General features: G+C 41.8%; 1 protein-coding gene across 1 annotated transcript in view; it reads left to right on the top strand.

Annotated features, from left to right (window-relative positions):
- Nucleotides 1-25,504, top strand: part of LOC135478225 (mucin-2-like) — a 97,301-nt gene that overhangs the window by 28,287 nt on the left and 43,510 nt on the right. Inside the window, exons 16-33 of the mRNA XM_064758497.1 lie at nucleotides 213-453; nucleotides 1,346-1,601; nucleotides 2,364-2,565; nucleotides 3,251-3,342; nucleotides 4,552-4,604; nucleotides 5,050-5,229; nucleotides 8,383-8,597; nucleotides 10,179-10,315; nucleotides 10,806-10,915; nucleotides 11,989-12,138; nucleotides 12,957-13,036; nucleotides 13,985-14,079; nucleotides 16,432-16,592; nucleotides 20,529-20,639; nucleotides 20,931-21,056; nucleotides 22,005-22,139; nucleotides 22,406-22,423; nucleotides 24,426-24,980. Coding sequence (XP_064614567.1) covers nucleotides 213-453; nucleotides 1,346-1,601; nucleotides 2,364-2,565; nucleotides 3,251-3,342; nucleotides 4,552-4,604; nucleotides 5,050-5,229; nucleotides 8,383-8,597; nucleotides 10,179-10,315; nucleotides 10,806-10,915; nucleotides 11,989-12,138; nucleotides 12,957-13,036; nucleotides 13,985-14,079; nucleotides 16,432-16,592; nucleotides 20,529-20,639; nucleotides 20,931-21,056; nucleotides 22,005-22,139; nucleotides 22,406-22,423; nucleotides 24,426-24,980 — 2,917 coding nt within the window. The remainder of the gene's footprint in view (nucleotides 1-212; nucleotides 454-1,345; nucleotides 1,602-2,363; nucleotides 2,566-3,250; nucleotides 3,343-4,551; nucleotides 4,605-5,049; nucleotides 5,230-8,382; nucleotides 8,598-10,178; nucleotides 10,316-10,805; nucleotides 10,916-11,988; nucleotides 12,139-12,956; nucleotides 13,037-13,984; nucleotides 14,080-16,431; nucleotides 16,593-20,528; nucleotides 20,640-20,930; nucleotides 21,057-22,004; nucleotides 22,140-22,405; nucleotides 22,424-24,425; nucleotides 24,981-25,504) is intronic.

Below are 25,504 nucleotides of genomic sequence, written 5' to 3'. Positions count from 1 at the left end.
GTACGCCAAAATTGTATGTTAAGTTGAACAATATATTACTCAGTGGCTTAGTTGTCAAGAGAGTTCCACATCAAAGTGATTCGGCTGGTCAGTTAAACAGCAACATGTAAGCATTCACATTTTTTTTCGATTTTTGCATTATAAAACTAATTACCGTCGAGTATCTGGAAATTGAACCCCAAAACAAGTAAATAAATACCTTTTTTTCTAAGGCTGTCACCGAACAAGCGCATGCCCAGTGCGGCCTTATTCTTGGGAATAACCTTTTTGAGGCGTGCTACCCGCTACACTTGGCCGACTTTCAAGACTACTGCATCACGGATGTCTGCTATTTGGCTGACACTGGCCGAATGCCGGCCGCAGTTGTCATTATATCCGCCCTCGCTCAGAAATGCGCCTTGAGAGGCGTCGTGATCCCGTGGACCTCAGATCCCAGTATAGCGGCTCTCTACGGTAAGTGTTGGTTTCACTTGAAAAACTTGGCTCCAAAAAAGGGCTGAATGATGTATTTTTTTTGTATCTTTGATGCTTTTTTTTTTTGCCAAATTGCGAAATAAAAAAAGACGACAGTATCTTTCTGTTATTTAAGTTCAAGGGAATTTTGTTTCTTCAATGTATTGTTCCGACTTATGTCAAGGTCTAGCTTCTGGAGTAACCGGATGATGTACTTCGAGTGGTCACAGAATACAATAACATGAGCAGCGGCTGTCAGTGGAGTTAAGTCATTTGTCATAGTATTCATAACACATATTCATAACATAGTCAGCGATAAGACGGCGACATTACAATTCATTCATTTATAAAGTTACAGGGTTCAAGTCCAGCTCAGACGGTCTGTCAGCAACCTTCGGATGGTCGTGGGATTTCCCTGGGCTCTGCCCAGTTTCCTCCCACCATAATGCTGGCCGCCGTCGTATAAGTGAAATATTCTTTACAGCGACTTAAAACACTAATGTAATAAATAAATAAATGAATAAATATAAAGTTAAACTAATACTGCCGTACTCCATACAGCGCATGTTCCGCTTTCTACGAGCGATTTACATCACAGCCACCACTAGGCAAGCTTAACCTTTCACCAGCATTCGTCAATAAAACTGTTTAAGGTTTTGGATAGAATGATCCTGCGCACTCTTAGAGAATTCATGTGTAGAAAGTATTATTGCAAGCAAAGGTTGAGAGAGAGAGTTTTCTAACATGACTTCCTGCCATATCCCTGTGACCCCACTCACCTCGGCGTTGTTCAACATTTCTGTAAAAATTTGCTCTGGTGGTAGTGATGTAAAGTGAAAGGTAGAGAGTGGCCGATGCACTGTAAGGAGTATATAAAATTTCTGTCATTCAGCCTTTACTTGCCCCGGGGGTGGTCAAGAATTCACCGAGTGCGGTGAATCGTGTTTCGGCCACTGTGAGGACTTTGAGATCGCCCCTTACCGGTGTACTGACCGATGCCTGGCCGGCTGTACTTGTCCGGAGAACCAATACTTGGACGCCACGGGTCAGTGTGTACCTCAGTCCGAATGCACCTGCCGGAATAAGTACGACCCTGGCAACAAGGTATATTACCCCGGAGATATTATTAACCGGAAGTGCACCGATTGGTAAGTTGATACGAAAACCTGCACTACGAGTCCTCGCTGGCTCACCGAGTTCCAGTACTGGCTCAGAGAGGTCGCAAGTTCGAATCGTGTTCTCACTGATTCGGCCCGTGGTTTAAGTTAAGATCTCCGTCAGGTACTTGACGATTGGCGGTAGTTTATACTCCGGGCAAGCTGGTTTCTTCCACCTCAACTTTTCCGTCTTTATTTTGGCGCAAAAATCCTTGTATGACTTCAAAGATTAAACAAGTAAGGAATAAAATTTGATTTGTATATAAATATACCGCATTTAGGTCGTTTAGATTGGAAACAGTGTGTAAGTTGGGGGTTGCTGGATAGGACACTTTAATATGATTCGTTGTCTCGTTCACATGAGTTTATATTCTATATTTTTTCCAGCATATGGTTATGAAAATGTGTGTCCTAGGCAATATAAACACTTGTGCTGAACAGTCAACAAACGATCATTGTTTCGCTTAATAGCTTAAACCGTTAAGACAGGGGTGTATTTATCAAATGTAGAGAGCAGCGCATGTAAGGAGTATGATGGGCCTCCGTGGCCCAGGGGATTAGCACGCCACGCGGGAAGGTCTTGCATTAACCTGCGGATGGTCGTGGCTTTCTCTGGGCTCTGCCCCGTTTCCTCCCACCCCCATCGTATAAGTGAGATATGCTTGAGTATGGCTTATAACACCAATCAAATAAAAATAGATAAATAAATAAATAAGGAGTATGATTAATAGTGCCCACCGCCATGACTTCCAGTACGTGCACAAACGCCACCTGGGATTGCGGTTCGGAAACATGCAATGAGACTGTGATTTGCCCTAAGAACCAAATCTGGCTGAAAGACGTCCCTCCGTGCTACCTTACCTGTGAGGATGTAAGTAGAGAGCCAGAGTGTGTACACACGGATTACCTGTACGAGGGGTGCGGCTGTGAAGACGGTCTCTACATTTCTCCTACGGTAAGGGTTATATTTTTGTTACGCACCTTGTAAATCTGGGCTGATGTATGACGTAAGCAGTGCAATCTAGACAAAACAGACATTCCTATACCAGCCATCAACCCAAATGGACGTTAAGGGTGAATAATCGCACGTCCAATTTCCAAGACAACGTTCAACACAAACCACCAAAAAACTAAGAAAGTCTATAAAGTACGACATAAAGATTTATTCTTACAACGAGAAACAGTCAACAGTTTTCAGTGATAATGGAAAGGCGTAAGAAATGTTCTCGGCCAATGAATTACATCAACATCGAAATGGTGTACCATGCATGCTGGTTTATAAGTTGTCCGACAGTATCGGTTTCCAGAAAGTCTGAATACTCTGTCCATATTCGCTTAGAGCAGAATTATACTCTTTGTAAAACTTAAGAAACTTAAAGAGTATTTAAGGGTGAAGTTATTTCATTAAATAGCTTTTTCCTCTCGTTTTGTGAATTGCTCTGGTTTTGCAAGAACCGTTTTTGTTTGCGAGTCAATAGGTTGGTAGACAAAGAAAATGCTCACGTTTGGTGAACTAATGTGATTACCATGGAGTCGTATGTTTGTAAATTATTTCCTTTATACCGAAGTAGGATACCTGTACTTGTGTCTGTATTATGCTTAATCCACTTTACTTTGCTTTTATTACCTTCACATTTCAGGGCGAGTGTGTTAATGCTTCGAATTGCCCGTGTAAATACAGCTCTAGGTGGTACAAACCTGGTGACACTGTCAGGATGGGTTGTCTGACGATGTGAGTTGGCATATAACAATATCAAAAACAACAACTTGTTTTGTACACAGACAGAGTGAGGACCCTGAATAAATCTTTACAAGCATTTGTGAACAGAACTTCGGTATCCTAATACATGGGCATTTCAAAGAAAAATGTCATGTTCTCAAGTTAATTCTCACAGAATTAACAAAATTTAGCATACAGTGAAAAATAAATCGTTTATTGTATATCCAGTGCAATAAATAGCAATGCGAAGACTGGTTGTTTGCGAGTGGTATAACATGCCTCACTTTCCTTTAGGACCAACGAAGAGCTGGTTCGATCCCAACACTGGAAGAGAATGTTTTACTGGAGATGAAAACATAAAAATGACGCCAATGTCAGATGAAAGAGCATAAAAAACTTATTTGCATACATGATCTTATATATCTGTATTAAATATAGTTCTTTTACATTTTTTCTTTCAGAAGAAAAGGATATTTGAAACTATTTTTATGGCAGGTATTTGGGACAACCTTTCGATATGTATCATCTTTGCACAATAATGTTGTAAATAAGGATGTGATGAATGGCCAATAAACTTATATGAGTGCAAATTTGTCGTTTCTATCCATACACATGCATTTAATCCGAATTGTGATAACATTTATGAATGTATTAAATATATAAATATGGTCAAATTCCACGCTGAACACATTTGTTAGCTGAAAGGCCCAAATTCTAGTGTAATTATATTTATGTATTACATCCTCATTTAAAACGTTATGAGGCAAAGGCAATATATCAAGAGATGGTCCGAAAAATCTAACATACAAAAATTATTTTCACTTGTCCTTTTCTCTTTAATGAAAAATCGAAAAGACATTGAACTTCACATTTACAACTAACTCTTCGTCCTCTTTCATCTCACTTTTATATCATTTTTATCTTTTCCCCACCTTTTTTTGATGTGTCTCCGTTTATTCAGCCAATGGAATATGCATGTAACCTTGAGCTCTGCATGTGGGTTAAAATCCATGCGTCACGTGTAGAAAATGTCATCATTTACTTACCAAAGGCCAATAGTTTATTCCAGGCCCTCCGGTTTCTTTCACATGTAAAATTGACAGCCTTTTTATTAAAGCCACAATTAAATATGTAAACGTATCCGATGCTGTAGCTGGTTAAATAAAGATATGACCTCATTTATTATAGCTTGACATTGTTGCTACCTTTGTCTTTCAAAAGGGAATGCACGGGGAAGAACTGGGTAAAGGTTCGAACTGAAGTCAATTGTCCAGGTGAGTTCAAGCTACAGTGAACATCAGCGATGTGAAGAAATCAGTGCAATGAGTTTTTGTTGGGCCATAAAACACATTTATGAGGATAAAATACGGTGGCCTTTTCGAACCACATCAAAGTCATGTGACGTCACGTGACCTTCATAAGATTTCCCCCAATTTCTGGGGCCAAAATAATTTGAAAAAAAAAGTTTCTCAAGGCAGTTTTCGTTCGAGTGAATCACAGATTTATTTTACAGTCACATCACTGGCTTATTCGTCTAGAGCGTTAGCCTGGCCACAGCCAGCTGGGTTTTGACCAGTAAGAACTGACGTAGTTCACAAGCATTGCAGTGTAACAATAGAGAATGATGTGCTTTTTCACAGCTGGGATCCGGCTTGTGTATGCGTGGGCGGGAAATGTTGGGCCATAAATTTCACCGTATCCTCCTTTTCCATCTCCCAGGCACGTGTTGGGTGGTTGGAGATCCCCACTTCCGGACATTTGACGGTCAGTTCTACACCTTCCAAGGCCATTGCACTTACAAACTCATGCGCCACGTCGACGGACTATTTGAAGTCACAGTGGAAAATGTCGTGTGCGGCTCCACAGGTGTCACGTGTGCAAAATCCATCTATATCAAAGGTACGTAGTAAATTTTTATATCCAAGGCACGACTGCTTTTCAGTTCTGAGAATGTGCTAAACGTTGATATCAAAGGTCTTCCTGCTTGTCAGTTCCGAGAATGTGCTAAACATTGATATCAAAAGCATGCCTGCTTGTCAGTTCTGAGGATGTGCTAAACGTTGATATCAAAGGCATGCCTGCTTGTCAGTTCTGAGGATGTGCTAAACGTTGATATCAAAGGCATGCCTGCTTGTCAGTTCTGAGGATGTGCTAAACGTTAACATCAAATGTCCACCTATTTGTCAGTTTTGAAGATGTGCTAAATGTTGATATCATGGAAAGGTTTACTTGCTTGTCAGCTCGGAGGATGTGCTAAAGGTTGACATCAAAGGTCCGACTGCTTGTCAGTTCGGAGGATGTACTAAACGCTGACATCAAACGCATGACTGCTTGTCAGTTCGGCGGATGTGCTAAACGTTGATATCAAAAGCAAGACTCCTTGTCAGTTCGGAGGATGTGCTAAAGGTTGAAATCAAAGGCACGACTGCTTTTTAGCTCTGAGCGTTTGTTGAATGTTGGAAATTAAAAATTTTGGTCTGGTTTAAGTTTTTTTATTTTTACATCAAATGTATCGCTGTTTTCAGTTCTAAGGGCCCATTTATGTTTTGCTGGTTTGGGTCTGAATTAAGTCTCTTTCAAGATTCTTTTTTGTCATGTCCCGGCGTACCAGATTCAGAATTGTGGTGCTAGCGACCAAATGAACCATTCGAATGCTGGCAATTTATTGTGTTTTAGTTTGCTTTATGGTCTCTGTGATTAGTGTGCGATCGCAACACATTGACCAAGAAGCCTTGCACTATTGCGATCCCTGAGTGTTCAGTTGCATGTAACTCCAGCTAAAGCTGGCGTCCTCATCGGTTCCACGTGGGAAGATCTGTCGGTAACCTGCAAATGTTTCCCCCTACCACAACGTTCTTGAAATAGTCTCGAACGAGGCCTAACACGCCGTATAAGTTAATAAATTTGAAAGAATTAAACCTCAACTAAATATAGTGTTAATTTATGTTGTATAAAAGGTATTACTGCTTTCAGTCCTGAGCGTTGTACTGCAGAGAAGAAAGTATAGGCAATCGTCATGTCTTCACTGTAACTCCATGTTAGTTTTGATTGACATCAACGTTACGTCTGATTCCGAAGCCGATCGAATAAAAACGATGTTTAAAATCCTGATAACTCTGATTTACGATTTGTATTATTTGATATTAAATGTACCCATGTTCTTAGAAATGTTTCTTACAGTAATTTATTCAACTGTACATTGAGCATATTGATTGATACTGTACTTGCATGTGAGAGGTCGTCGTACTTAAGGTTGCAGAAGTAACCTTTCTTTAAAATGTTGATGTACATACGTGAAAGTCTACATAAAGGTCACTGTTTTTCCCTGTTTTTTATCTGTGATACTATGATGGTCAGTGTTGAAAAATTGTGTTTTTAACAGTACAAACTGATCAGTTTTGTTTGTCGTCAAATCGGTTTGTAGGTCAAATAATTTTTGGCCTAACCACTATTGAAAATCTGACTCTCATTTTTTATATTGGCTGAATAACATTGTGGGCTTGGCAGCTTGGGAAAATACAGTCATTTACTTGCCAAATGTCAATGGTTTTTCTCGGGAACTGCGGTTTTCTCTAACCCTAAAACTGACCCCTATTAATGACATCTTCTTAAGTTTGACTTTAAACAATTGACTAAATAATAAAAACAAACTAATGCATTTTGTGTCAAACAAATAAATCTCTAGACTGAATCTCGTCTAACATTTAACATGTATATTAAAATGATGGTTGATTGCTCATTCTATCTTTTTATAGGATAATTATTATTTGTTTTCATTCTGTCTTTTTGAATTAAATACATAGTATCGTCCGTGTTGATCCACGTGGTGCGGGGAAAGGACGTCACTGTGAACGGTGTTGCTTACGCGACAAGGTACAAGTCGGAAGGGCTGATTATCAATAACGTTGGTCTGTACACGCAGGTGTCTGTGGTCGGTATGTTCACCATTAAGACCGAAGGTAACTAATTCTTCTTTAATGTTTAGACTAAGTGACGTTAAAATAAAAGACAACAAGCAATATAAGCGTACTTATTTAGTTAATTAACTTCTAATAAGGAGCTCTTACGAGGCCATGGGATGTGCCATGTTAGAGCTTCCGGAAACACGAGGCCATGGGATGCACCATTTTAGAGCTACCAGAAACACTAGGCCATGGGATGCGCCATGTTAGAGCTACCAGAAACACAAGGCCATGGGATGCGCCATGTTAGAGCTACCAGAAACACAAGGCCATGGGATGCGCCATGTTAGAGCTACCAGAAACACAAGGCCATGGGATGCGCCATGTTAGAGCTACCGGAAACACGAGGCCATGGGATGCGCCATGTTAGAGCTACCAGAAACACGAGGCCATGGGATGCGCCATGTTAGAGCTACCGGAAACACGAGGCCATGGGATGCGCCATGTTAGAGCTACCGGAAATATGATGCCACGTCTCTCGTACACCACGCACATATGGTTAATAGGCAAAACAGGGCTCAGTTGACGTAAGCGGAAACCGGCGCGTCCTCTGATTATTGAAATAATATGCGCCTGAATGGAGTGAGTGAGTGTTTGGAGTTTAACGTCTAACAATTTTTCAGTCATATGACGACAAAGGAGTCCTCAGAGTGCATGTACCTGTAATGTGCCTCCTGTGTTGCAGGACGGATTCCCATCTAGTGCTGCTTCACTGAGACGACTTACCGAAGGCAAGTAAGCCGTCCCGCTCGAGCCATTATACTAATACGGGTTAACCAGTCTTCGCACTATCCCCTTCATGCTGAACGCTAAGCAAGGAAGCTACAACTTCCTCATTTAAAGTCTTAGGTGAGACTCGACACAGGATTGGCCCTGGATCTACCGTTCCCGAAGCGGACGCTCTACCAACCGCGCTATTGGGACCGGTCACGCCTGAGTGGATAAAACTGATAACTTAGCGGTACCTTCAGCTGTCTCAATGTTTGTGATTTTGCTTACTTTGTGATATTTCGGCTGTGTAACATCGCAAAAATAAGATGCTTTTTTATTCGTCTTGCGGGCTACGTAATTATTCTTCCGTTTGTCCCAGGGACTCGAGTGTATGTTGATCTTCAGCCATCTATGAAGGGAAAAGTGAACGGACTGTGCGGGAATTTTAACGACAATGCCAACGACGACTATATCCGGTCAGACGGCATGCTGGACGAGGACCCCGTAGCCTTCGGCGAGTCCTGGAAAGTGCAGGATTCCTGTCCCAACATCGCCCATCAGTTTGACCTTGCGGCGGACCTGGAACCGTGTGGGGTAAGTCATGAAACAAGACATGCGAACAAACACGGTTGGTCAAAGGTACAAACACGTCTGCTCTCCCATGTTATATATCTGAGGTCGCTTACACAAAGCGATCGTAGCTTAAGTTGACTGTAACCACCATGGCGACACATGTAAAAGCATATGTTGCCATGGTAGTTACCGTCAACTTCGGCTACGTTCGCTTTGTGTTAGAGGCCCCAAGCCATAAGTTCAACAAGAATATTTCACTTATACAATAGCGGCCAGTATTATGATGGGACGAAACCTGAAACCTGGCAGACCCCGGGGGAAACTCGCGACCATGCACAGGTTGCGGCCTTCCCACGCAAGGCCCCTTCCCACGCATGGCCCCTTCCCACGCACGTTCCCTTCCCACATATAGACTTACAGAGACCGCATTGGTAAGAGGCTCCTGGGTTACTGGACCTCAGCCACTTCTTCTCTCCCAAATTTTGCACCAGGCCATAAGTTCAGCCACCTTTGTTCTCGCAAGTTATACATTAGGCCATGAGTTCAGCCATCTCTGCTCTCCCAAGTTATACACTTGGCCATAAGTTCCGCCACCTCTATTCTCACTAGTTATAGACCAGGCCATAAGTTCAGCCTCCTCTGCTCTCCCAAGTTATACACCAGGCCATAAGTTCAGCCATCTCTGCTCTCCCAGGTTATACATCAGGCCATAAGTTCAGCCTCCTCTGCAACCCCAAGTTATACACCAGGCCATAAGTTCAGCCATCTCTATTCTCACTAGTTATAGACCAGGCCATAAGTTCAGCCATCTCTGCTCTCCCAGGTTATACATCAGGCCATAAGTTCAGCCTCCTCTGCAACCCCAAGTTATACACCAGGCCATAAGTTCAGCCTCCTCTGCAATCCCAAGTTATACACCAGGCCATAAGTTCAGCCACCTCTGTTCTCACAAGTTATACACCAGGCCATAAGTTCAGCCATCTCTGCTCTCCCAGGTTATACATCAGGCCATAAGTTCAGCCTCCTCTGCAACCCCAAGTTATACACCAGGCCATAAGTTCAGCCTCCTCTGCAATCCCAAGTTATACACCAGGCCATAAGTTCAGCCACCTCTGTTCTCACAAGTTATACACCAGGCCATAAGTTCAGCCACCTCTGCTCTCCCAAGTTATACACCAGGCCATAAGTTCAGCCATCTCTGCTCTCCCAGGTTATACATCAGGCCATAAGTTCAGCCTCCTCTGCAACCCCAAGTTATACACCAGGCCATAAGTTCAGCCACCTCTGTTCTCACAAGTTATACACCAGGCCATAAGTTCAGCCACCTCTGCTCTCCCAAGTTATACACCAGGCCATAAGTTCAGCCATCTCTGCTCTCCCAGGTTATACATCAGGCCATAAGTTCAGCCTCCTCTGCAACCCCAAGTTATACACCAGGCCATAAGTTCAGCCATCTCTATTCTCACTAGTTATAGACCAGGCCATAAGTTCAGCCATCTCTGCTCTCCCAGGTTATACACCAGGCCATAAGTTGAATTCAGTATATGGGTATCGTCATTTAGTTGTTCCTCTGTGAACTTGTACGTGTTTTATGGTTTCCAGGGTAAGCTGGCCATCCGAGAACCCTGGGCCAGAGAGAGCTGTTCCATCATCACCAGAGGGCACCTGTTTGAGCTGTGTAGAGCGAAAGTATCGAATTACGAGATGTATTACAAGAACTGTGTCTGGGACGCATGCAGGTTTGTCGTTTGATAATGCTGACCGCCGTCGTACAAGACAGCCGCAGCCATTTTGTTTCGACGTGTTCGGTAACTCTATAAATCAACTTTTAATCAAGAATTATTACCCGCCAGTTAGAAACTGGAATCACAATACCATGTGACCTGTATTCCACGCCCACGTGGCAAAAAGGCAGTACAGTGTCGACCTCTTCGGTGGCTTAATATGGCTAGAACATACGCCTCGAAGTCGGGAGACTCGGGATCAAACCTGGTTTGAGTCATGGTAATTTAAAAATGGTACTTGTTGAAGTCTTTGTTGGCGCTCAGTACGGAGAGGTTAGAACAATGAAACATGACTGGTTGGCCCGGTGTCAGTAGAATGTGACTAGGTGGGACACCTCGTTGTCATTTGACAGAAAAATTCATTTGTTCTTGTAAGATTTGGGCTAAGATCTTCACTTAGTTGACAACGTTTTTTATCCATGCACTGACCTTGTTTTTTTTTTAGATGTGACCAGGGTGGCGATTGTGAATGTCTGTGCCAGTCTCTAGCCAACTTTGCCGAGGTCTGTAACAAAAATGGAGTTGTCGTTCACTGGCGCTCTAACGACCTTTGCCGTAAGTATTTGGAAACCTCACAACTTCTTTGTCACTACGAGAAAAAAAGCCAACGTTCTCCGTGGGTCCTGATTCATGTACACGCATATGTAGGCTAAGAAATTGTTTTAAACACAGAACTAACTCGGAAAATACAGAGAGCTGAACGCAGCAAAATTAAAAACGGAATCGTGAAACGTGTAGTGGACAGGTATGAACAGAATGGCTTCTCGGGTATGTTATATAAAGAACAGTTCTCGTATCACACCATTTGAGACCAATCCTGTATTGGTCCCGGTCATTGCAAATGGTCATTGGTGAAATACGGCGTCTTGTCAATTTTTCTATTTTACGGTTTTATTCTAACTGTTAATAATAACTAGTAGCAAATTACACGCCCCATAGCGCTATGGCTTAAGCAGAACTAGGTACCAAAAATGCAGTGATGGTAGTTGCAATTTATTAGATGTCACTGGTCTTGAATTACTCAAAATGCAGTGTTGTCATCACATTTAATATACAATGACGTTAAAACAATACAGAAGGACCAGGCCTGAGGGATGCTTAGTCCACCAGCAGAAGACAGTTTCGAACTTTTTTGCCCAGTTTTGTTAAAAATATCTCGGTTTTTGGCATGTTTTGTACTTTCACGGCTATTATACTGTTATTAGTGGTTGTTCAAGTGATCCGCTAATACACCAATCAACTGATCACTTCCCCAATGGTCCACTGGGCCAAATATGTAAAACGAATCAGAAGTTGGAGGTCACGGGACCACCCTATCGTCTCTAAAACAAAATAGCTGCCCAATGTTAAAGCATTGAGGAAAAGGTCAATTTTTGCCACTTCGCTAGCGACCAGTAATGCCTAACTTACTAACATCACGAAAGCTCAGCAGAAATACTCAGACTATCTGGAAAGCTGACAATTTTACAAATTCAAAGGTTACAAGATTGCTGACAGCAAATCTAAAACAGACATTTTCTTATGCAGTAACGTTTGGGAGAACCGTTTTCTTCTGGTACTAAGGAGATCACGTGGTTTCTAGCTTCCGATCTGTCTTACATAATCCCTTTCTTACGTTTCCTGTCTAGCGATGATGTGTGATGAAGGCTTTGTCTACCAGGCATGTGGCGCCCTTTGTCCGCAGACCTGTGCTAACCTCGGAGAAGAGCCAGAATCTGACTGTGACGCCAAGCGCTGTGTGGAAGGCTGTTTCTGCCCCCGTGGATATGTCTACATGAGTAAGTACGTTTTAAGTTCGGCATACACAGGAGCTAAGGACTCAACTCAACTTGATCTGTGTACATGTAAATGTCAACGACATATTGACGCAACCTCACCATGCAGAGTTGTATATCAGTCGCCACCTGTATGCTAAAGTCGTAAAGCCATCATCGACTGTGACCAACTCTTTACGACCAGTTGAGTTGAGTCGGATTAGGTCTTGATTTCTTGTGTACATCGAATTTTACTGGGCTCTGAGATACCAGTGGTGATAGTACTTAAGTTTGATAAAATGCTCAACGAAGTCGGACAATTTTTGAGTCCAACATGGAGAGGTTCTAGAAAACAACTTAACTGCAAAACAAGTATCGTAAAGACGTTACTCAGCAAACCAAAAAAACTTGGGAAGTTTCGTGAAAAAAAGTGCTTAGATGGCCGAAGACACGTTTGTTCCAGATGAATGTCATTTTTATCAGTTCAGATTTACTTTCGTCTGTTTACTGTCCCGGACAAAACGTGATCCAGTTAAATGAAATGCGCCATAGTTGACATGTAATTTGCCATAGTTGACATGTAATTCTTTATAGTTGACATGTAATTTGCCGTAGTTGACATACCGTAAAATGAGGTGGAACTGGCTAATGTTTCCATGATCAACATTTGAGATTCAATTGCTACACTTATGCCACTGTCAGTATTAGTCTCTCCGGACGCATTACTTTCGATACGAAAAATGTTTTTTGTTTCCTAATAAATAATGGATATATAGTGAAATATAGTGATGGCCAACTTCACCCAGGATGAGGGGTCAAGTTGGCCACCCTTCTTTCAACAGGCACTGTGTTTGCTAAATCTCTGGCATTAGCATGTAAAAAGTATAGAAATGTGTTCTGGATGGAAATCGTATTGAGTAAGGTGAGATTTAATTAAGATACACTCATAATTTTACCAGGTATAAATCAACTAATATGCTGCCAGTCTACAATTCCTTGAAGCTTCCTTTTAACAAGTGAAACACTCAGTTGAATTAAAAAAGCCAGGAGGATTAAAACTACAATTTTCAAGGCATTTAATAAAGGAATATGGCCAACGTCACCTCACCGGCCAACTTCTTCCCGCTCTAAGGTAGTTGAAATGTAATTTGTCATAGTTGACATGTATTTTGTCATAGATGACATGTATTTTGATTTAGTTGGCAAGCATTTTGTCACAACTGACATTTATTTTGTCAGAGATGACATGACATGTATTTTATCATAGTTGACATGACGTGTATTTTGTCTTAGTTGACATAACATGTAATTTGACATAGTTGACATGTATTTTGTCTTAGTTGACATAACATGTAATTTGCCATGGTTGACATGTATTTTTTCGTAGTTGATATGTATTTTGTGATAGTTGGCATGATATGTATTTTATCATAGTTGACATGACATGTATCTTGTCTTAGTTGACATGACATGTATTTTATGATAATTGACATGACATGTAGTTTGTCTAAGTTGATATGACATGTATTTTATCATAATTGACAAGACATGTATTTTGTCCTAGTTGACATGACATGTATTTTGTCCTAGTTGACATGACATATATTTTGTCTAGTTGACATGGCATGCATTTTGTGATAATTGACATGACATATATTTTGTCTTAGTTGACATGACATATATTTTGTCCTAGTTGACATGCATTTTGTCATAGATGATATAACATGTATTTTTGTCATAGTTGACAGTTTTAAACTGATACGTGGTTCCATTTCACCATTCGACAAGACAAACATGTTTCACCAAGGGTTTTATCTCACAAAACCTGAGTAGTTTTAATCCAATACTGTTCCTCTCTTTCCCAACACAGAGGGCCAGTGCGGCTCCGGCTAACAACTGTTCGTGTGTGCGAGACGGTGTCAGCTACCCGCCTGGTACTTCCATGTTTATGGCCTGCCAGACCTGGTAAGAACAACAAAAAGGAACTGGAAATCGATTGATTGCACAGTAACGTGATTGTCTGTACTTGCTCTGCATCATGGGATTTCAAAAAGGGCATGAGATCATTACAACACTATGCCACATTTTTTATATTGGTTGTCTTCTCTGCAGCATTTCTAGTACACGTTGCGAAAGCTTTCTCTTTCCGTATTTCTGCAGCGTTCCTAGTACTGGTTGCGAACGCTTTCTCTTTCCGTATTTCTGCAGCGTTCCTAGTACTGGTTGCGAACGCTTTCTCTTTCCGTATTTCTGCAGCGTTCCTAGTACTGATTGCGAGCGCTTTCTCTCTCCGTATTTCTGCAGCGTCCCACGTGCTGGTTGCACACGTTTTCTCTTTCTTATATCTCCAACGTCCCTAGCACTGGTAGCCCATATTTTTCTCATGTCCCACAGTCAACTGATTAATGGCATATACAATCTGAGCATTAATCCACCCTTCAGAGTATGATTCCACTGTGGCTATCTGTCGGTCATTCATACCTTCAGTATCCATTTTTTTCCGTTTGAACATCCAAGATCATTATTTTCATTAACTTCTGATGAATTAGCCTATCAACCTATGTGGAGTAATCAGCCTGTCGATCTATGTGGATTAATCAGCCTGTCGATCTATGTGGAGTAATCAGCCTGTCGATCTATGTGGAGTAATCAGCCTGTCGATCTATGTGGAGTAATCAGCCTGTCGATCTATGTGGAGTAATCAGCTCATCGATCTGTCTGGAGTAATCAGCTCGTCGATCTTTGTGGACTAATCAGTCTGTCGATCTATGTGGAGTAATCAGCCTGTCGATCTATGTGGAGTAATCATTCTGTCGAACTATGTGGAGTAATCAGCCTGTCGATCTATGTGGAGTAATCAGCCTGTCCATCTATCTGAGTAATCAGCCTGTCGATCTATCTGAGTAATCAGCCAGTCGATCTATGGTGGAGTAATCAGCCTGTCGATCTATGTGGAGTAATCAGCCTGTCGATCTATGTGGAGTAATCAGTCTGTCGATTATGGGGAGTATCAGCGTCGATCTATGTGGAGTAATCAGCTCATCGATCTGTCTGGAGTAATCAGCTCGTCGATCTTTGTGGACTAATCAGTCTGTCGATCCTATGTGGAGTAATCAGCCTGTTTGATCTATGTGGAGTAATCAGCCTGTCGATCTATGTGGAGTAATCAGCCTGTCGATCTATGTGGAGTAATCACCTGTCGATCTATGTGGAGAAATCAGCCTGTCAATCTATGTGGAGTAATCAGCCTGTCGATCTATGTGGAGTAATCAGCCTGTCGATCTATGTGGGAGTACTCAGCTCATCGATCTGTCTGGAGTAATCAGCCTCGTCGATCTATGTGGAGTAATCAGCCTGTCGATCTATGTGGAGTAATCAGCCTGTGGATCTATGTGGAGTAATCAGCTCATCGATCTTTGTGGAGTAATCAGCTGTTGATCTATGTGGAGTAATCAGCTTGTCGATCTATGTGGAGTAATCAGCCCGTCGATCTTTGTGGAGTAATCAGTCCTGTCGATCTATGTGGAGTAATCAGCTCATCGATCTGTCTGGAGTAATCAGCCTGTCGATCTATGTAGAGTAATCAGCCTGTCGATCTATCTGGAGTAATCAGTCTGTTGATCTATGTGGAGTAATCAGCTCATCGATCTGTCTGGAGTAATCAGCCCGTCGATCTGTGTGGAGTAATCAGCCTGTCGATCTATGTGGAGTAATCAGCCTGTCGATCTATGGGGAGTAATCAGCCTGTCGATCTATGTGGAGTAATCAGCTCATCGGTCTTCGTGGAGTAATCAGCCTGTCGATCTATGTGGAGTAATCAGCCTGTCGATCTATGTGGAGTAATCAGCCTGTCGATCTTTGTGGAGTAATCAGCCCGTCATCTATGTGGAGTAATCATCTCATCGATCTGTCTGGAGTAATCAGCCTGTCGATCTATGTAGAGTAATCAGCCTGTCGATCTATCTGGAGTAATCAGTCTGTCGATCTATGTGGAGTAATCAGCTCATGGATCTGTCTGGAGTAATCAGCCCGTCGATCTGTGTGGAGTAATCAGCCTGTCGATCTATGTGGAGTAATCAGCTCATCGATCTGTCTGGAGTAATCAGCCCGTCGATCTATGTGGAGTAATCAGCCTGTCGATCTATGTGGAGTAATCAGCCTGTCGATCTATGTGGAGTAATCAGTCGAGTATTCAATTAATGAATCACTCTATGAGGCTTTGATATCATTTACTCCTCTGCATTTATCTTTCACCTATCCTTCTGCATGAATTAAGTTTTCACTATTTGTACTCAACCGTTTTTGCTACCATTTAAGCACGTGTACCCAGGGACACTTTGACTGTGACGGGGTAGCCTGCCCAGCGTGTGACCCGCCAAACCACAGCTGTGACCAGGGTGCCATGTGCCTGGAGCCCGTGTACGTGTGTGACAGCATCGCTGACTGTGCGGACGAAAGTGATGAAGAGCAGAACTGCAGTACGTATTTTACCTACCTGTTCTTTTTTACGACTGCGAAGTGACTTCCCTTTGTTACAACACGTCGCCGATTTTCGGCACTGTTAATTATGGGCTGAGACCCTTATGAATTTTCCTTAAGCGACCATGTTAACGTTTAGTGCTGTAACTTAGCTCCAAATATTCCATATAAGCACTCACGCCCACCTTACCCAGCCTGTGAGAAAGTAGCCATAAAAATCTTGACATAGATTGACCCTCAAAATCTTAGCTGGTTAGTTCCTTTAAAAAATCATGCTCTCCGCAGTCTGCAATCAATCGAAGTCACAGGGTTCGAATCTAGCTAACGGCTGCGGGTTTCAGGGCTTTTTTTCTCCACGCTCTCCTGGTTCAAACGCTCATAAACGTTACTGTCGTCTTATATCTGAAACATTCTTAAACATGATTTAAAATGCCACTGCCAATTATAAATTTAAAAAATCAGTAAATGTTCCTGGCGTATATTCCAAAGGTTGGTGACATTTGTACAAGAGTAATGCTTTTGGAAAACTCTCTAATGTATTGAGGTTGGAAAAGTATACAATACATTGCATTATTCCTATTCGTTTCGTCTGTGATTATTCCGATTAGTTTGGGACCGGCCCGGATAGCACAGTCGGTAGAGCGTCCGCTTCGGGACCGGTAGATCCAGGATCAATCCTTGATCGAGTCACACCTAAGACTTTAAAAGAGGAAGTTGTAACTTCCTCGCTTGGCGTTCAGCATGAAGAGGATAGTGCAACGACTGGTTGACCCGTATCAGTATAATGGCTTGGGCGGGGCGGCTTGCTTGCCTTCGGTAAGTCGTCTCAGTGAGGCAGCACTAAATAAGAAGAGCGGTGGAAATCCGTCCTGCAACAAGGAGGCACATTACACGTACATGCACCCTAATGATTCCCTTCGTCGTCATATGACTGAAAAATTGTTGAGAACGACGTTAAACCCCAAGCACTCACTCACTCACTCCGATTAGTTTGGTTAAATCCTGTTGTTGATATCAGTATTCCCTTCATTGGCGACGAGGAAATTCTTTATTTAACTGTGAGTTTTGACTTTAAGTGAGATAATTGTGTAAATCATGGCAACGAACCATATACATTACTGGGGTGCCAGATTTGGACCCTAAGGTTTACCCGACCACTTGTGCATTACGCTGGCGTCGTTGGATCCGTGCGTTTGAACTGTGCGTCACGCGGAAGGGAATTGAAAATAACAATTAGAAACGTTGTATGCCGCTACACTGTGCAGGGATGGGTGTGCAGGACAAATTTTTCACCCTGGACTGATACCGGAACTGATTAGCCTACAAGACAGCTGCCGAGAAGTTAGACGCATATTTTACCCCCGCAAACCAAGACGCCCCATGGAAGACACTTTTTTAGACACATGTCTCAAAACGAACATGAAGCTCTCGACCAGTATGTGACTCGTTTAAAACAGAAAGCTCTTAACTGTGAGTTTGGTGACAATTTAGAGGAACAAACCCGTAATCAGGTAATTAATAAATGCCATTCATCACAGCTGGAGAAATTCCCGGAGAGAGGGAAAAAGATTTAACTCTAGCAAAATTAACTGATATTGCTAGAGGATTTGAGCCTGCTTTATCCCAAGCTGCTGAAATGGAAAGTGAATCGAATCCTAACATTGTGAAAGAAACGGTCAAAAAAAATGTCTGAACATGAACACAATCAACTAGAAAGAAACGCAAAAGGTCCCAAATGTTTCAGACATTGTTACTCAGGTCACAGACAAAGAGGTAAAAACTGACCTGCTAAAGGAAAAACGTGCGGGAAATGTAATTCACCGGACCAGTTTGTGAAAAATGTATGGAACGAAAACACACACTCGACAGTACAGCAACAACAAGGAACACAATAAATGCAACTCAGAACAAGGGGGGAAAGGTAAAGTTAACTACACGCAGTAGAGTGACAGTGAGGAATTCATGTTTCGTATGGGTGATTTTGAGCCTGCTTTATCCCAAGCTGCTGAAATGGAAAGTGAATCGAATCCTAACATTGTGAAAGAAACGGTCAAAAAAAATGTCTGAACATGAACACAATCAACTAGAAAGAAACACACTCGACAGAACACAATAAATGCAACTCAGAACAAGGGGGAAAGGTAAGTTAACTACACGCAGTAGAGTGACAGTGAGGAATTCATGTTTCGTATGGGTGATTTTGAGCCTGCTTTATCCCAAGCTGCTGAAATGGAAAGTGAATCGAATCCTAACATTGTGAAAGAAACGGTCAAAAAAATGTCTGAACATGAACACAATCAACTAGAAAGAAACGCAAAAGGTCCCAAATGTTTCAGACATTGTTACTCAGGTCACAGACAAAGAGGTAAAAACTGACCTGCTAAAGAAAAACGTGCGGGAAATGTAATTCACCGGACCAGTTTGTGAAAATGTATGGAACGAAAACACACACTCGACAGTACAGCGACAACAAGGAACACAATAAATGCAACTCAGAACAAGGGGGAAAGGTAAAGTTAACTACACGCTAGTAGAGTGACAGTGAGGAATTCATGTTTCGTATGGGTGGCAATACAACAAAGGAATGAACAATCCCAAGGAACATTGGGTCAGTCAACATATGTTAATTGAGTCAGGGGCTAGTGTAATATTATAGATCGACCTGCATGGGAAACATAAAATGCCAAAAAGTACGGTATACTGGGATGAGCAAATGTAGTAAACGGCTGTACACACGTGGATCAGATAAATCGCTATCAGTGATAGAAAACAGTAGCGAACAACATACAGGTAAACGCAGAAGAATGTGGAGGAAAAGTGGAGGAAAAGGGACAGGCTCTACTAGGCCGAAATACAAGCATTGAACTTGGTGTGTTAAAGTTAGGACCAGAAATTAACAATCTGCAGACAGACATTGATTTCTTAACTGTGTTCAAATAGTGCTTTCAAGGAGTTGGAAAAATGAAAGACTATGATGCGAAAATTCATCTTAATCGGCAGGTAAAGCCGGTCGCGCAAACCGCCGGGAGAATTCTCTTCCACTTGCGATCAAAAGTGGAAGAAAGCTGAATAAAGTGGAAAACTTGGACATAATTGAGAAAGTTAGCGGCCCTACGGCGTGGGTCAGTGTGATAACGCGTCCATTGGAGAGCTTGAATCAGATTCTTAACTGCCACCCCAAGCTGTAGACCTGTGAGCGCCAGACATTTACCAGCCAGATACAATAACTTTGTTCTGACATAAACTATGTGCTGTAGGTTCTTCTACCAGAAGTGATGTTACAGTGTGTTTAATTCAGGATATGTCTTGGTGTTTAAAAGTCCAAGTTTTTCAATTGTCCAGTTTGGATTTTTTGATTTAAGAAAACTTGAACTCTAAGACATTAAAGTCACTGTCATGAGTGTTGATCAATATTTTTAGGAAACTGAATTACGACTGTAGGTCATTTGCAAACCACATATGAGCATTAATTTCAGGTTAAATATTTCGCAAATAACCGGTGATATTGTTGAATAAAGTTTGCAGATGTCAGCATTCATTTTAAAATTCTAAAACGGATATGATCTGGTCATTTGATTATCATGTTATAGAAGTGTAACAGAGTAACACAGCTGATATATATTAGTTGATGATTTTATTTTGAAAACAAGGAGGGATGTACTGTCGTGACATTTGTACAAGAGGAATACTATTGGGGAACTCTCTAATGTAACTAAGTTGGAAAAAGTATACGATACATGTGCGTTGTTCCGATTTAATTCGTCTATGAATATTGAGATTAGTTCGGTTAAATCCTGTTGTTGATGTTTGTATTCCCTTAACTCTGGAGACTCAACTTAACAGTAAACTCCAGTTTTCTCCACTCTTGAAATTGAACTCCTTTAATACATGAATCTGGGACAATTAGTCATCCTGGTTGTGTTGACACTCCACAGCTTGTCCCGCTGACCATTTCCAGTGCTTAGACGGAAGCAGGTGCATTCTGGGAGAATACCGTTGCGACACGATGTTTGACTGTGATGACAGATCGGATGAAATAGACTGTGGTAAGTCAGGTGATGCAACGTCACCTTTTAGTCACGTGTTTAAGCTAATTTATAGACAAAACTGATAATGGTAATGAAATGACGATGGCAACTCGGTCCCCGAGATGTCAAATCGAACCCCGAGGTGGTAACTGATATAGAAACTATGCAAACTGTAGTAACTCGATATCGGGGTCAACTGTTTTTTTTTCCACTGTTCGTGTGTCACGTCTGTTGCTGTTGTTGTGGTCATTGACATGTGTCATTGCCGCTGCCCTGCTCACTCTCCGATTCTGTCGTTTCACCGAGCAGCGCCCCCAGAATGCGAGAGCGGCGAGTTCCAGTGTGCCACGAGGCTGTGTATCCCTGGCGAGTACCAGTGTGACGGCGATGCGGACTGCGGACAGTTTGACAATTCCGATGAAGACAACTGCCTGAGTATGACTTCTTTCATTGTCTCTTTATAAAAAATGCCGTATTGCAATAACCGACTACTAAGAACGTCTCGTAAGCCAGAATCATCGGATCAGCTTCGATATTTGTAATTCGTAAAACAATAAAACTGGCAAAAACAATAAAGATTATGTACAACAATAAAATGTAATATGTTAAAACATGACCTCAAAGAGATTAAACAGTTCGGAAACACTAATTGTATGTATTAAGTAAGACAATGTTTGCTTCAAGTTGTCGGCTTAATTATTACATCAATCTCGAGGTCGTCTTTGGTGTGAAAATGATTTGAAATCAATAGGCAGATTATGCAAGGAATTAATCATTTTGTTATTAAATGATTAACAATATCATTAATAAAGGCACCATTTTTTAATCCGAAGGCTACGCCTGTCCCCGTCATCAATCACTGAATCTATAATAAATCGGGCTTAGAGTTTGTGAAACATTGCAACGCGCTGTAAATCAGTCCACAGAGATGATAACATCAATGAAATCGTAAATTGTATAATTCATCACGTGGTCTAATGGTAAACGTGCTAGTGCAACACAATACTCCATTAGCCTCTCACCTGTATCTTCGCTGTGGATTCAAGTCCAGCTCAAGCTGCCTCTTCGTTGGGAATATCTGCTAGCAACCTGCGTATGGTCGTATGTTTCCCACCAGTATGCTGGATACCTTCGTATAGGTGAAATATTCCTGAGTATGGTGTAAAACTCCAATCAAATAAATATATGAATTACTCGTCACGTTATCAATCATAGCATGGAATAGGCGATCAGTCAACATTCAAGCCATCAATTTTCTCTGTCTGTCATGAGCAACCATCTTTCATAATGAATTAAATCATTAGCAGTTACAGCAATAAAAAAAATCCAGCAGTCCACAGATTAATACTTCGCTTTACTTCACTCAATCTTTACTTCAGTCAGCACACCGACCCCGTGTAATCCCATCACTCACTTCCAGTGTTCAGAGGGGACATATGGAGTGTCTTCCGGTGTCAGCACGGTGTGACGGCCATGACGACTGTGGGGACGGAAGTGACGAAATCAACTGTCTTGGCCGTGAGACCTATTCTGTTTCTATCAGAAACCTGAGTCATTGTTTAGTGAACACTTTCAGTTTGCAAATACGTGCCTTTAAGTTTTTCATTGACGTAATCTTAAGGAATAAATCACCTCACCATGTACTTGTATGCAGGCCAGTGTTTTTACACCAATCTTTAAGTTCATTTTGCTGACGTCGTATAAGTGAAAAGATGAAATAAATTCATTTCTAGCTAATCTAACATGGAGCATATCTTTGCATCTTTTCTTCTTCTCTTTTACAGGCCAAACAACGTCTAAAGGTGAGTGTTCAGGCTTTCTTGTACTCTTTCCAAGAAAACCGGATTTCACACTGGAGATAAAAGCCTAGCAATGGGTTTTTATAAACCAGAAGATATCATATATGAAATGTATGCAATAAGGAAGTCTCTCCAAGAAAAGCTTTAGTGTGACAAGCATTAGTTTCTGTCTCACTCACCCGAGTAGATAATATTCTCGAATAACATCATTATGCGCTCATGAGTCCGTTTGTGCAGTCAAAGTTAAATTCTTAGTTTTGATAGTGGAAATCTCTTAAACAAATGCAAATTTAAGAAACATTTGCTTCACGCATAGTTGACTGAAGTCAGCCACTGGCAATGTTTTTCGAGAGAAATGCGTACTCGAGTAACAAGAAGTACATTACTTCTGAAGGTTATGTTATATATTTCCTATCAGGAGTACAGAAATTTTTCCGTCACATTCACCAAACAAACTTCAAAAGTTTTACGTCGGGGGTATGCCACAAAAAAGCTCAGACCGAGTACAAACAGTAGGAAGGAAAATAACAGACATTTGAAATCGGTGTCTAAAAATGATTTCATGAAATGTTTACTACTTTATTGACAAGAACTGCATCCATTAAGATATTTGAAGTCTGATTTAAGTTGCGCTGATGTGGATTTTTTTTGGTTACTAACATGTCTTGGAAGTGATTTGTGTAATGTGTATAGCCATCTTGAATACAGTGAGGAATGCTATCAGGATATGGCCAGTAATACATACCTTAATATTAGATCATTTGACTGAATAGATTTATCATTAACACAAAGTCTTGCTTTTCGAACTACTTGTGTTACACGACATTACTGTTTCAGCATTTGACATGTTTACTATAACAGATATATCTCTAGTTTTTGTACGACACCAGGGACCCGTTTCACAAAACGCACGCAGCTACCATGGCGACGTACTACCTATAAAAGGACGCGTTTTAAGCTGTGTCAGAAAGGTGTTATATAAACGGAACACCTAGTTTTAGTGGCCCAATCAAACCGAATTAAAACCTAATCAAATAAATAAATATATAAAATTTCTTGCAGCCATTAGCCTATGTTTACAAGATATTTATAAGATTTACATTGTCACCATGCATACTTTGTGCCATCTCTAGAGACACATTTTGGTCACAGTATGAAAGTAGGAAGTCCCCGTCTTCCATCTCAGTGGTACGCTTTGTTTGAGGCTACCACTGTATATCTTGTGAACAAAAATATGTCGGATAATTTTAATCTGCATTGAGTAGGATTTCCTGGAGATTCATAGTAGAAATTATTGGCAAGTTGTTGGTTTTCCAGATCGGCGAAATGCCGCAGGAGCCTCTCACCAATGCGGTCTCTGTGAGTTCAAATTCAGCTCATGCTGGCTTCCTCTCTGGCCGTTTGTGGGATGCTCTACCAGTAATCTGCGGATGGTCGTGGGTTTCCTCCGGATTCTCCCCGGTTTTCTCCCACCATAACGCTGGCAGGCGTCACATGAGAGAAATATTCTTGAGTCATCCTCATGAATTATGGGAAACAATCCCTCATGATTTCACTAAGAATTTGACGCTTTAATCTCTCTGTCTTGGAACTTTGGAAAAGCTGGTTACTTTATTATACAGCTACAGGAGATCTAGTAGTTACAGAATGCCTCTAGTTTTAATGCTTAATTCATACAGCCAACTTCCTACATACATTTCTACCTAAACCCATTGTGATGCCCTTCTCGGGTATAAACGTGACATGGATGTCATAGTGTAAACCAAGCAAACGGCACACATAGATGGATACTTATCAAATGTTAGTCCTCTTCTGATTGTTTTCATAGTATAAAATTTCGTAGATTTATGTACAAGAAAACACCTCAACTTTATTCCAAGTCTGAGGCTACCCCCATACAGTGAACCTAAGATAGGATTTGCTAATTATCAAAAATTACCTCTCCCACCAAGTATAGACCAAAGTGTAAACGATTATATTTTCTTCAATTCCATTTGGTTTCCAGTCAAACCACCTTTAACCCCATCAACAATAACAGCTGCGACAACGCCCAAACCACCTACAGTGAGCATTCCAACAATGACCACCATGACTACAACAACGCAAGGAGCAACAGCCTTTAGGACTACCACACCTTATACCACAACAGCACCTTCGGCTGTCACCACTCATATGGGCACCACGCCTTCGACTACAAGGCCTACAGAAATATCCATCCCTATCAGTACCACACCTTATGGTACAACAGCGCTCACAGCGGCGAGCACTACTGTGGGTACAACTCCTTTGACTACAGCAAGATCTACAACTGCATCCACCAATATAAGTGCCAAACCATATGGTACAACTGTAGCTACAGCTTTCACCACTTCTGTAAGTACCACGCCTTCGGCTGCAACAAAGCCTCCAACTCCACCCACCCTTATCCGTACCACGCCTTACAGTACAACTCCTATGGGTACCACGCCTTTCACAGCAATTAGGCCTACAGCTGTATCCACCCCTATCAGTGCCACACCATACAGAAAAACAGCACCTACAGCTGCCACCACTCTTATGGGTACCATCCCTTCGGCTACGGCTAGGCCTACAAACGCATCCATCCCTATCAGTACTCCACCTTATAGTACAACAGCAACTACAAGGCTGTCACCACTCCCATAGCCACCAAGTCTTCAACTGCAACAATGCCTACAACTGCCTCGATCCCTATCAGTACTCCACCTTATAGTACAACAGCACCTACAGATGCCACCACTCCAATGGCCACAAAACCTTCAACGCCAACAATGCCTACAACTGCATCCACCCCTACCAGTACTACACCTTATAGTACAACTGCACCTACAGCTGTCACCACTCCCATGGCCACCAAGTCTTCGACTGCAACAATGCCTACAACTGCATCCACCCCTATCAGTACTACACTTATAGTACAACTGCACCTACAGCTGTCACCACTCCCATGGCCACCAAGTATTCGACTGCAACAATGCCTACAACTGCATCCATCCCTATCAGCACTGCACCTTTTAGTACAACAGCACCTACTGCTGTCACCACACCCATGGCCACCAAATCTTC

Source organism: Liolophura sinensis, chromosome 11 (genome assembly GCF_032854445.1).
Source record: "Liolophura sinensis isolate JHLJ2023 chromosome 11, CUHK_Ljap_v2, whole genome shotgun sequence".
NCBI classification, from domain to species: Eukaryota; Metazoa; Mollusca; class Polyplacophora; order Chitonida; family Chitonidae; genus Liolophura; species Liolophura sinensis.
The sequence above is the reverse complement of the archived record's forward strand: the minus strand, read 5'-3'. Positions and strand labels throughout refer to the sequence as shown.